At 40.0% G+C, this 12,360-nt stretch overlaps 1 protein-coding gene across 1 annotated transcript in view; it reads right to left on the reverse strand.

Annotated features, from left to right (window-relative positions):
• Positions 1–12,360, reverse strand: part of LOC124721220 (2-hydroxyacyl-CoA lyase 2-like) — a 94,197-nt gene that overhangs the window by 55,905 nt on the left and 25,932 nt on the right. The window contains exons 2-4 of the mRNA XM_047246074.1: positions 12,030–12,188; positions 10,993–11,137; positions 1,669–1,833 (exon numbers count right to left, since the gene is read on the reverse strand). Of these exons, the coding sequence (XP_047102030.1) occupies positions 1,669–1,833; positions 10,993–11,137; positions 12,030–12,188 (469 nt within the window). The remainder of the gene's footprint in view (positions 1–1,668; positions 1,834–10,992; positions 11,138–12,029; positions 12,189–12,360) is intronic.

A 12,360-nucleotide genomic window follows, 5' to 3' on the forward strand; every position in this document is an offset into this window, starting at 1 on the left:
TGGCCACCATGGCTGGCGTAGCATAGTCAACATAAAATATTACGGGGATACTGTCTGGGCCAGATGCCTCCTCGCGTCTAAGGATCTTAACTGTTTTACAATCCCAGATATGCTAAACACTATGTCAGCCACCCTCGTGTTTGTTCAATAATTGAAAGGAGGAATGGTGCTGCAGTCCTCTACCATAAATGAGTTTTTGAAAGCTATGGTTAGAATTTTGGCCTTCTGTTTATCATCATCTGTTACATTACCCATACTGTCGGCAAGAGAACATATTGAATTATTTGTAGCGTTCATAGATTTTACATATGACCAACATTTTTTGGGGCTATTTTTAGAATCTGCAGATAAAATATTGCTTTCAATTTCGTTAAAAGAATCTCCCATTGACCTTTTGACAGATGCTTTCATTTTGCATAATTTCTGTTTGTCAGCGGGGCAGTGACTACGTTTAAAATGACTGTGCAAAATTCTCTGCTTTCTCAGCAACTTCCTAATATGTTTGTTGAACCAAGGTGGATCCTTTCCCTCCCCTATATTTTTGCTAAGCACATATTTCTCTAGCATGTGGTGGACAATACCTTTAAATTCCAACCAAAGATGCTCAGTATCTTTGTGTCCCGTAGTGAATGCTTGGAGCTGACTATGAAGATATTCATTAATGACACTTTTACTTGCTTTCCCAAACAAGAAAACTCTTTTTTTTTTTGCATCTTCCACTGACATAGAAGCCACGACGACATTATGGTCGCTAATACCGTCTTCCAGATTAACTTCCTCAAAATGATCAGGTCTGTTTGCAGCCAAGATATCTAATATGTTCCCATCTCGAGTTGGTTTTCTATGAATGTGTGCTATAGTCTTATGAGGCCTACATTTTATTCTTGGCTGCAGCCAGTCACCTGCTTCATTCATCTCACCTTTCACTCCATACTGCACTCACACAGGCCATCCTTAGCACATGTTCCTCCATTTCTGTGAAGTAGTTCTGGCATAAATATTCCCCAAAATAATAAGTAATGGGAAACTTTCAATAGTTTCATAACTGTGGATTTTATCCATTTTCATTCTTTCAACAAAAACAAATGTCTCAAAGACCAGTTTTATGTACTTATAGTAATGTTTTACCAATTTACAGGCAACAAAGTGAATAAACAGAAGCAACAAATTACGTTAGAGAAAAAAGTATTTTATATGTGGAAAACCAAGTTGGAAGGTTTTAAATTCCAAGACATTATAACAAAAATTTCCTTCTTAATGAGGTGAAACTAAAAACAGAAAATATAGTGTTAGGAGGAGGTAACAGAAAAAGTCTGCATTTCGTTTTTCCCTTTATCTGTTGCCTCTCTTCTAACTCAGAGTTCAAGTCACATATCCACCTTTCATCATACCAGATTTTCTTTGCTTGTTCTTTCCATTAAGCTTTTGAGGGCAATCATTTTTATTTTGTATACTTAAGACAGTAGCAGCCATTTTATGTTGCTGTAAGTTCAGTGGTAAACTATATCCTGAACATATGATTTCTTTTCTCTTGCAGTATGGCTTTTACAGCATAAAGTAGTATATGCATAATTTACAACTGAGAACAAAATGTCAGAAAAATAACTTCACAGCCATAACAGATGGTAGCTAATGTGACTCAGTTTCATTTCATACTTCATGCAGTACCTGGGGTTCCTGACTGTGCCTCTTTTAATGCCTGCCTTAGAGTTGGAGCAATGTCACGAACTGCTGACACTGCAGCACAGAATTTGCAAAGTGGGGTAAACAATGACATCTGATCAATATCCTGCAGAGCCCCTCGTCCTTTTAAGAGTCCTGCAGAAGCTCCTCCTGAAATAAATGAGAATTCAGGTCAAGTCATGATATAGTTTCATGTTGAAAACAGCATGTGTATGGCTAACAAATTATACAGTAAGCTGCTCTTTAACTACAAGTCATGCAAAAAACACACACACACACACGTTTCATTCGCTTTCCAAAAATGGACTGATGATGGTGTATATTTTATATAAAATAACAGCTTAAGTCCTAATGCAGAGGAGCAAAGAGTGACTATATGACCAGGTATAAACCATTTTCGTATGAGTTATACAGGCACTGGAGGAATATTCATACGAAGTGCTCTCTTGGATATAGGAAAATTGTAAACTACAAAGGATGCTGAAACTAGTCAACATGAAAGAGGGGAAGGAATATCTAACAAGCAACTACTTAATGCCTTCATGATGTATTCCCAGTTTTTATCAATACAATACACAGTTTACTGAGTATTTCCGTGTAATGGTATCATTTAGCGATCTGTTGTCTGTTAACTTAATTGAGCCACTATGTACTGTGACATAATGAACTGAAGAGTAAAATGGTGAAATAAATTGCTGTGCTACTGCTATGTTTGTCCTACATAGAAGAGTGAGCTGCCAAGTTTTGTGTTTTTTATGTGTAATGGCACTTTAGTTCTAAAATAAATATTCCAACAGCAATTCAAGTGCCAATAGCAATTCATCTAGAGAGATTGCAGGAAAGTGGCAGATGGCCATATTATTATGAGGTGGAACGGTTTTCCAATATAGCTGGTATTGGCTTTCAACTACAAATAAAATTTTGGTGTTTTATTTGGTGTATTTCAGAATTACCACCAGATTAGTCTATATGGCTCGAAGTACATGACTGTGCGATTCTCTTACAAGCCAACCTGCTCATATCTTGTCATGCTGGTTAATGGTGAGTTAAGCATAGAGAACACACTAAGTATGATGCCAAAATTGGGATGTTATTATTAGAGGTCTCATTTCAGAGACTTCTCCAGGACATAACGCAGAATTTTGCTATACAATTTCTCTACACAAGAGAACGGTCTGGGAAGGTAAGTAGTGAAGAATCTCCATGAGAGAGCACAAAAACTGATACCAATCTACACACACACACACACTCACACACACAGCCAAAACAGACGAATGAACAAATTTAACAATGGAGGATGATATTATTATTATTATTATTATTATTTTGTTGTTGTTGTTGTTAATGTTGTTGGACATACATGGTAAACAAGCCCAGAAGGGGGCCTCGTTGTGTAGTCCTATGTGCCTACTATCAGGCACCTCAATTGACAGCTAATTCAAAACAAAGATGTACCATTTTAATTTCTGAATGCCGTGGCTAATGAAGGCATCTGTCTCCTTCTATTAAAGCAGCTGGCCAGCAAGTCAAATCTGTGTGCTTCTATTGCAATTTTGAATGACTGAGCCACATTTATGGTGAGCTTGACCCTTTGTGATACATTCACCATTTTCTGTTGTTATCTATTGTTCTGCCTCACTTTGCTGCCCCTGTGGGCGAAAGTTAATTTAAGGATTTTCTGTTTCCATTCCTGGTCATTCCACATTAACTGCTAACCCTTTTGTTATTTATTATCAAGAATGTCTTTTATTTTTAAAAATCTTGTTGTCACATGGCATCTTACCTGATTTATTACTTTGGTGCCACAAGGCATTTTACTTAATTATCTAGGTTGTAAGGTCCCATTAGTGGTACGTATTTGCTACTACATTTTTGCTTATTATTGCTCTAAGGTGCTTGTTCTAAGCCCACTTGTAAATGGCTGCTGATTGCAGTTCCTTTTGGTTAAAAACACTAAAATAAATCTTTAGTAGTACTATCGTGAGATGGTTTTCAGTCTCTAACCTGCACCTGGCTGTTGTTGGTAAATTCTGACTTCCTTTCTTATCCTACGTGGGCCTCGCCTATATTCCAGTCTGAGGTCCTGTGTATGTCAAGTAAAATTTTGAGGCATCCCAATTCCGAAAAACTTATAATTGGCCATTGGTTGTAATTTTTTTAATCATTATTTTTTCATTTGCCAGAAGGCCTCGGTCATTTTCAAAATTTTGGAATACTATGTTTATTGAAATATTGCCATGAGCAGTTCATGTTGCTATTAAGCTTGTATTTGTGTGTGCTGCTAAAAGAACAGTAACCACCTGTCTTTCTAAATTACTTTCTCAGTGGAGAATATTTATTTATTCTGCCTTGCACAGCACTTTCTCAAGAACCATTGGAGCTTCCACATTAAGTTTTACTATTTGTTTATTCTGTCACTCTTAATGTTAATAAATTTTTGTTAAAATTTTATATTCTTTTATTGGCCTAGCACCTTACCACTCACCCTACCAGTTCCCTGTCACTTCAAAGCCAATCTAGACATACCAAATACATAAATAGCCACAGTCACCACTACCTTGCACATTTTCTTTTATACTGAAAAGACCATGGCACATAATAAATTCAATCCGACACACCAAAAGCCTGAGCCCCAACCAGATATTTTTAAAACCTGCTCACAACAAACTTCAGACTTTGTTAAGATGAGGGCATTAGAGACAGAGTTTCACATCTGAATATCAAAGACGTCATGTAGTGGTAAATATAGCTACCATTTTAAGATACAATAATGGGAAATATATTCTAAGTGCTGAAGAAATGTAATAACATATTCACCTTTTAACTGCCACTGAAAGATAACATTGGCCCTCATACATCTGCCATCTACAAAATTCCTTGTCAATGTTGTCAAAAGATGGCAGACTACCAAACAAGAACACAATCTGTGGTGTCACCGCCAGACACCACACTTGCTAGGTGGTAGCCTTTAAATCGGCCGCGGTCCGTTAGTATACGTCGGACACCCGTGTCGCCACTATCAGTGATTGCAAACCAAGTGCCGCCACACGGCAGGCCTAGAGAGACTTCCTAGCACTCGCCCCAGTTGTACAGCCGACTTTGCTAGCGATGGTTCACTGACAAATTATGCTCTCATTTGCCGAGACGATAGTTAGCATAGCCTTCAGCTACGGCATTTGCTACGACCTAGCAAGGCGCCATTACCAGTCACTATTGATGCTGTAAAACATGTACCGTCACGAGCGATGGTCACCAATTATGAATTAAAGTTAAGTATTCTGGCAGCTATGTACGTTCTTTGCTACTATAACTTCCTTGTCCTGTTGCAGACCTCACGCCAGCCTGCGTAAGCTTAAACGCGTGCCTTTCGGCTTCCTATTAGTGGGTTGGCTGTCTTGCCAATCCACAGCAGTTGGCGACGAGGCCAATTCGCGTTCGTAACTATACTGCCCTGATTTACTTGTGCAATGGCTTCGCCACCATCTCCAGATGTACTGTCCGAATTTTATCGCTTACAGAACCAGCAGACGCAGGCCTTACTGGATGCCCTTGGACAGCTCGTCCAGGGTCAACGTGCAATGCAAAATGATGCGGCAGCCGCCGCTCCACCGCTCACGCAGCCACAACACGCAGTTGCACCACCTTTTCGTCCTTTTGATGTGGCACTGGAAAGCTGGACAGAGTGGTCACACCAATTTGGATTCCATCTCGCTGCCTACAGAATTCAAGGTAATGAGTGGCAGCCTTTTCTCCTTTCCTCCGTAGGCGTCCAAACCTACCGTGTGATAGTGAAATTATTTCCCCGACACGATGTAGCAACTCTGTCCTACGACGAAATTTTGTCTGCATTAGATGCATATTTCAAAGAATCAGTCAATGTAGTTGCAAAAAGGTATACCTTCTTTCGTACAAAACGTACGGCCGGTCAGACTAATAGGGAGTGGGTTGCAACTTTGCAAGGCCTTACTAGGGATTGTGCTTTTGAGTGTCAATGTGGACTCCCTTATTCAGATACTATGGTACGTGATGCTATTGCACAGAACGTTTCTGATGTTCGTATAAGGGAACAGATTTTGAAACTCGTCAATCCCTCCTTTCAACAAGTGATGGACATATTGGATTGGCAGGACACACTTGACTTTGCTCAGGAATCATTTGAAACTTCGCCACCCATGTGCCAGGTTAACCGGCCCGCAGGACGAGCTGCACGGAACAGTAAACAGTCCTCGTGCCCGGCCGCGCCAAAGCCGCCTGGCTCTCAGCCACGTGTACCGCGCCAGCAAGCAAATGCAGTGAAATCATGCCCGCGGTGTGCTACTAGACATTCACATGAGAACTGCCCGTCACGCCAAGCTATTTGCTTTTTCTGTAATAAAAAAGGACATGTTCAAAGTGTTTGCCAGAAAAAGCTCCGATCGGAAGCTCACAACCCTTCCAGGCCCTTTGCTTCACGCCGGAATAAAAATCGACCCAAGGATACTCCAGTTCATGAAACTTCACCCATGGAAATTCATGTAGTTCATTCCACTCTGCCCAGTGCCACTCTCTCTAACAGTGACTGTGTTCGTGCCGCCAACAGTGTGCGTCGACATCGCCGGAAATCACGTCAAGTCACAAGTGATTATGTCCCAGTGTCAGTTCACGTTGCACGAGACAGTCGCTCTTGTCGTCAGCAGGGCAATAAACTTTTTGTGGACTTGGACATTAACAACAAAGTGATACCATTCCAGCTCGATACCGGAGCTGCAGTTTCATTGATCAATCACGACATGTACAAACAGCTGGGCACACCTCCGTTGCGTGCCGCAAATGTTAAGCTAACTACATATTCAGGTCACGGGCTCCCTGTGTTAGGACAGTGCAGCCTTCTTGCAACATACAAGGGACAAACAAAACTTGTGTCATTTTACGTCCTTCATTCTTCTTCTGCAGTGAACTTGTTTGGTTTCGATTTATTTCAGTTGTTTAACTTGTCTATAGTAAATCAGGTCCTATCAGTGAACCAGACTGTGCCTTCAGACAGTGTTTCTCATCTATGTGAAGAATTTGCAGACCTTTTTGCACCGGGCCTTGGTTGCGCTAAGAACTTCCTGTGTACAGAATGGTGGAAACTACTGGCTTTCAAGTATCAGCACTTGTTGGGAGGAGGGAGCAACAGTTTCAAACATGTTGCTGGTCCCTCTCATCACCTAGTCCTGTGGTGAGCTGGAGCTGCTATGATCTGCCTAATTCACCTTCCATGCTCAAATAACGTTAGCTCCCTCTGACTTGTGCCAAATGCTGCAATCATGCCTACATACGTGTAGAACCATGCTTGCCCCATATACAGTGGTTTTTACCTCTGATGACACTAGCAAAGAAAACTACTGAAAGCTTGAGTGTTTTATTCAGAATGACATGGCTTAAAAATAGAGAAGCTTTTGTTTCAGGTATGATGCTGTGAAAGACTCCAAGGACACACATATATCCTCTATGATGAGCACACGACACACAGTGTGAGACTGTTAGAAAACTGCGGGAAAATATATTACATCTTGTGAATTTACAAAACTGCCAAGACAAGGGGGTAATTCCTCACTTTGCTGTAGTCAAGCAACAAATTTGAGCTGCTGTAGTGGACATAATTCTGAAGAGGACTAGTCATGCCTCAGTGAGACAGCAGACAAGGTATGTGCTTTAGCTTAATGCCAGAAAACTATTTGATTGTCATCAATTTTTGTCATCAACCTTGTTGCCATTCGTCTGGGAGTGGGTGGACATGGCCATGGCAGCACAACAATGTGCAAGTTTGTGCAAGACACCGTCTAAGCAATGTAATGTCTAAGCAATGTAACATCGACTGACTGCTTAACTCACAGAGGAACTGATATGGAGAATGATAAGGGCCATAGAACTGTTGCCAACCTCTCCAACCAAGAGCTGGATCACAACTCTATGGTAGTGCTGAAAAGATGCCTTAATTTCTCTCCAGTCCTGTGATATCTGCCAATATTGGATACGGTTATTGGAATAGAGCAGTGTATTCAGCATCTCTTGTGTGACACAACTGAGTACATCAGGCTAATCACCAGCTGTATACTGGCGAAAGCTAACCCACAAAATCTGATATTTGTCAGGAGGAATGACATGGCTTACACTTACTACATGAGAGCAAGGACATGGTGGTCTTGACAGCTGACAAAGGAAATGCCACAGTGGTTCTGAACACTGAAGACTACCATCTGAATGTGCTACATTTTTTTAGAAGATGATACATACCATTAGTTTAGTCATGATCCGACACAGGCCATTGCCAAAAAGACAGGGAAGTTATTAAAGGACTGTGGATTACCAGATGAAGTGTCAAAGAAAATAATGGCTTGCGCCACTAGACATCCTAGGCTTTATGGATTGCCAAGATACACAAGGAAAATGTCCCTCTTAGGCCCACTGTTAATGCAATCAGTTCACTCACTTACAGGCTGGAAAAACATTTGGCAGGGTTATTAGCACTCAAATTGAGACATTGTGAACACTATGTTGTAAACCCACAGATATTAGCTGACAGGCTCAAGAAAATAAAAATAGGCCAAAATGATATAATGGTAGACTGGATGTGGTGTCACTTTTTATGAGGGGCAGTACAAACACACTGGATATTTTGACTCAGGACAGCTGCCATCCAGAATCATCAAGTTGTTCCATCATCTTCTGATGACTACATACTGCTTGTACCATGACAAATATTATTAGATGATGGATGGCACAGCAATAGGTACGTCACTGTCTCCAGCAGACATGAATTTCTTCATACAGCAGTTTGAGGAGCAGGCTCTGAACTCTTCAATGTTGTGCCCATCTTGCTTCCTACAGTTACACTGATGACACTGTCACAACATGGCCTGACAGTGAAAATGCACTGCAGCAGTTCATCCATCACATAATGGAGAAGGATGGCAAGCTACCATTCTTGGTCATTTTAGTTGAGTGGAAGGCAAGAGGCCAGCTTGGGCATTAATGTACAGAAAACCAACACACACTGATTGATACTTGAATGTCAAAAATTTTCACTGCCCTGTACACAAAACAGCAGTCTTGAACACACAAGCACACAGAGCAAAGATTATGTCTGACAATGGCCACCTATAGTCCAAACTGCAGCATTTGTGATGCATGTTCAGAAAGAATGGTTATGGCAAGGGAGACATTGCAGACACTTTAGGTGCCACTGACAAAAGACACCTTGTGAGCCAGCAGAAGAGGTCATGCTTGCTGCTTTCCTTAAATACTGTAGGGCAATGAGCAGCAGATTAGGATGTGTGCTACAGGGACATGGACTGAGACCAGTATTCCAGACCACCCCCAAGATATAAGATAAGAAATATGGTGCACCCTGTTAAAGATGATATAGCTCTCCATGTACCTCATGTATGGTGTCCATTGCGAATGTGGCAGCATCTATATATGGTGAACAATTTGTACAGCTGCAGTTGTACTGAGCACAAGCAAAATGATAAACAAAGAGAGCTTGATAAATCAGCCATAGCTCAGCAATGCCTGGATAGCAGACACAAAGTACAATTTGAAAAGATGAGAGTCTTGGTTCATGTGTCAAAATATTGGGATTCCATTATAAAGGAGGTGGTCGAGATTAGAATAAACAGCAACAGTTTTAACTCAGACCAGACCACTGAGTAGGGCACAGAGGCTGGCTCTGGATATCTAAAGACAGCAAAGGTAGATGAGTTACACTTGTAAGGAGGTGGGAGGAGCAGTTTCAAATGTGGTGCCAAACACTTGTGCCACCTGATGTCACTCAGTCCTGTCGTGGGCCAGGGCTGCTACAAGTTGCCCAACATGTCTTCCACACATGCATCACTTCAGCCCTCTATGATTGGTGCAAGATGTTGCAATCCTGCTTATATAAGCAGAAAACCTTGCTAGTCCTGGCGGTCAGTTGTCTTTACTTCTGATGACCATGGCACAAATAGCCACTGAAAGCTCAAGTGCTATATTTGAAATAACATAGTCTGAAAATTGAGAAGATTTTGTTCATTGTGATGTTCTGTCATATGTAGCAACTGACAACAAGTATATGACATTTTGCATCAATAAAAATTTGTTGACAGAATACCTGTTTAGAAATAGGTGAACAATTCACTAAAGAAACTGTATGGTAAGTCAGAATTCTTCTGAGTAGGACTTTTTCAACTTGAAGGTACTAAAACAATCAATGTGGTTACTATTTATGGTAAAGCTAATTTTGAATTACAGCTTCTAAAAAAAAGTTTTTGCATATATTACATCAAAGCAAAATAAAACTTACAATTTTGAGAGCAGAACCTTGAAAAAAGTGTTTTCCTTCTTTGCACCTTTATGTAAAATGGATATATTTATTACCTCGTGGAAAGATAGGGAAACACTTATTGTTGCTCAACTGCAGCCACTTAATATATTTCTAATGCCACAATAAACTGTTACCACACTGCATACACAGTAGAAATGGAGAACCTTATATTGTGTTTTATGTTCATTGCACAGGAAGGATCACAGTTATTTGACACATTCAACAGAGAATTTTGTTCACAGAGTGTCGAGAAACAAAGTAACTTATTTTTGAAAGTATAATACAACTGGACAGATAAAAAAACTCTAATCATCTAATGGCAGCAGGAGGAAACACATTAAAAGTAATGGAAGTGTGCAAGCTTTTGGAGTCATTGCTCCTTCTTCTGGCATAAAGATTGAAGGGAAAGGAAGAGGGATGAAGCAGAAGGACTGGCAAGGTTTACGAAATGGGGAGTTATGGGAAAGTCACCCAGAACCATAGGTCAGGGGAGACTTACTGAATGGGATGAGAGGGTAAGATTCTTCTACCCTGACCTGGGGCTCTGGCAACTTTTCCGTAACTCTCCCCATTTCCTAAATCTCACCACCCCTTTGTCTTCAACCCTCTTCCATTACTGGTGATAGGCTCACATTAAAATACACTGCACAATCCTGCCTGCTTTAGGTGCCTGAGTAACCTGCCATACCTTTTAAACCCTCCCCTACCTATCCTTCCTCCCCTCCATGAGGAACAAAATATTAGTTTCAAAAGCTGGGACAGTGTCATGTATTTTTATTGACAGCACTGATACTTTGCCTCCTGAAATTAAATACTGACCAGAAATTCCGTCTCACAATTTTAAAGTAAGTGATTTCATGGCCACAGTATGAAAGTTACTTTACAAATTTAAGCACATGTGTTACAAAATATTTTTGGGTCATTTCACATTGATATTAACACTTTCTCTGTTGTTAGAGATAATACTCTGCTGCAGATTTTACCTAACAGAAGAACTGGAGATTCAGCCAGCTGAGCATTCTTAATAGCAGTTACAGTATTTGTTAAGCCCGGTCCAGCAGTTACAGCAACAACTCCAACTGTCTGTGATAGCCTCGCAACTGCGTCTGCAGCGAAGACAGCTGATGCCTGCATTAACCAAACATGTATGTAATGTAAGAGATAATTATTTCTTAATATTATGACAGATTCCATTGTACCCCAGCCTTATACCTATTAACAAAAGATTAAAGCAAAATATGACAAATATACAATAATTCAAAAACAAATTGTAGCACTGATATTTAGCAAATATTTGTGGATAAAGAATTGTGTGATATTATTTATGTGCTTTTTCTTAGTAACTAACTCAGTGGGATGCAGGGAGCAGAGGCAGTGAATTCTGCCTACCACGTAGGTTTCTGTGGGGTGGGGAGAGATGTGGAAGGAACAACTTCTCCTTTCTTGTACGACGCTGGAACTGCATATGTGCTCTGTGCTTTATACTGAGCACCTACAAAAACTGATAAACAGAAGTAACAAATATTTAAATGTTTTATAAGTGCACCTTACTGGCATGTTTATTATTAACAATGGTCCTTATGGCTATAAATCAGTATCTGTCATCACAAAGTGTAGATCACTTACATAATGGTTACTACAATACTATACACAATATTGTTATTGTTAGACTGCTCAGACTAGCAATATGTGTACACAAAATAAGAATAGCTTGCCATCTTCTACTTCTAACAATCATAGATATGATACCTGGGCATCAAGAAATGGTTTAAAAATAGTGCACTAATTAAGTACTTCTTTAGAAATTTTGTTAAGTGATAACCCAATTTTTAAACCAAATCTTTTTCATACAGCTTGTACAATGCCAAACATAAATTTTAAAATAGTGTGTAAATCTTAGAATTATACGAACATGGTAAGAGCACAAGGTTCATCCACAAATTACTACAGCGCAGCAAATATGTATCAATATTGACAAGATCCAGAGTCACTTTATGTTAAGAATATTCTAATTCCTTACCTCATGTCTTGTATCCACTATTCTGATGCCCAGTTTCTCAGCACCAACAAGTATAGGTGAAATGTGGCCTCCCACCAGAGTAAAAATGTATTTAACTCCATGTGCTTTGAGGACTTCAGCAACAATCTCGCCTCCATGATGATCAGAGTCTGTGTCTACCTAAAATAAACACATAAATGTGTTGAAGAAATTCATGAAAGACAAATTTTAAAAGAAGAACGTGGTAATTAGGTAAAAATGGGAGAAATTGTAGTGGTGGTAGAGCAGTGGATGAGGGTACAGAAGTTACCTGAAACAGGAAGGTAACACACTAACACACTTACGGTCAACA

The sequence above is a fragment of the Schistocerca piceifrons genome, chromosome X (assembly GCF_021461385.2).
Source record: "Schistocerca piceifrons isolate TAMUIC-IGC-003096 chromosome X, iqSchPice1.1, whole genome shotgun sequence".
In the NCBI taxonomy this organism is placed as follows: Eukaryota; Metazoa; Arthropoda; class Insecta; order Orthoptera; family Acrididae; genus Schistocerca; species Schistocerca piceifrons.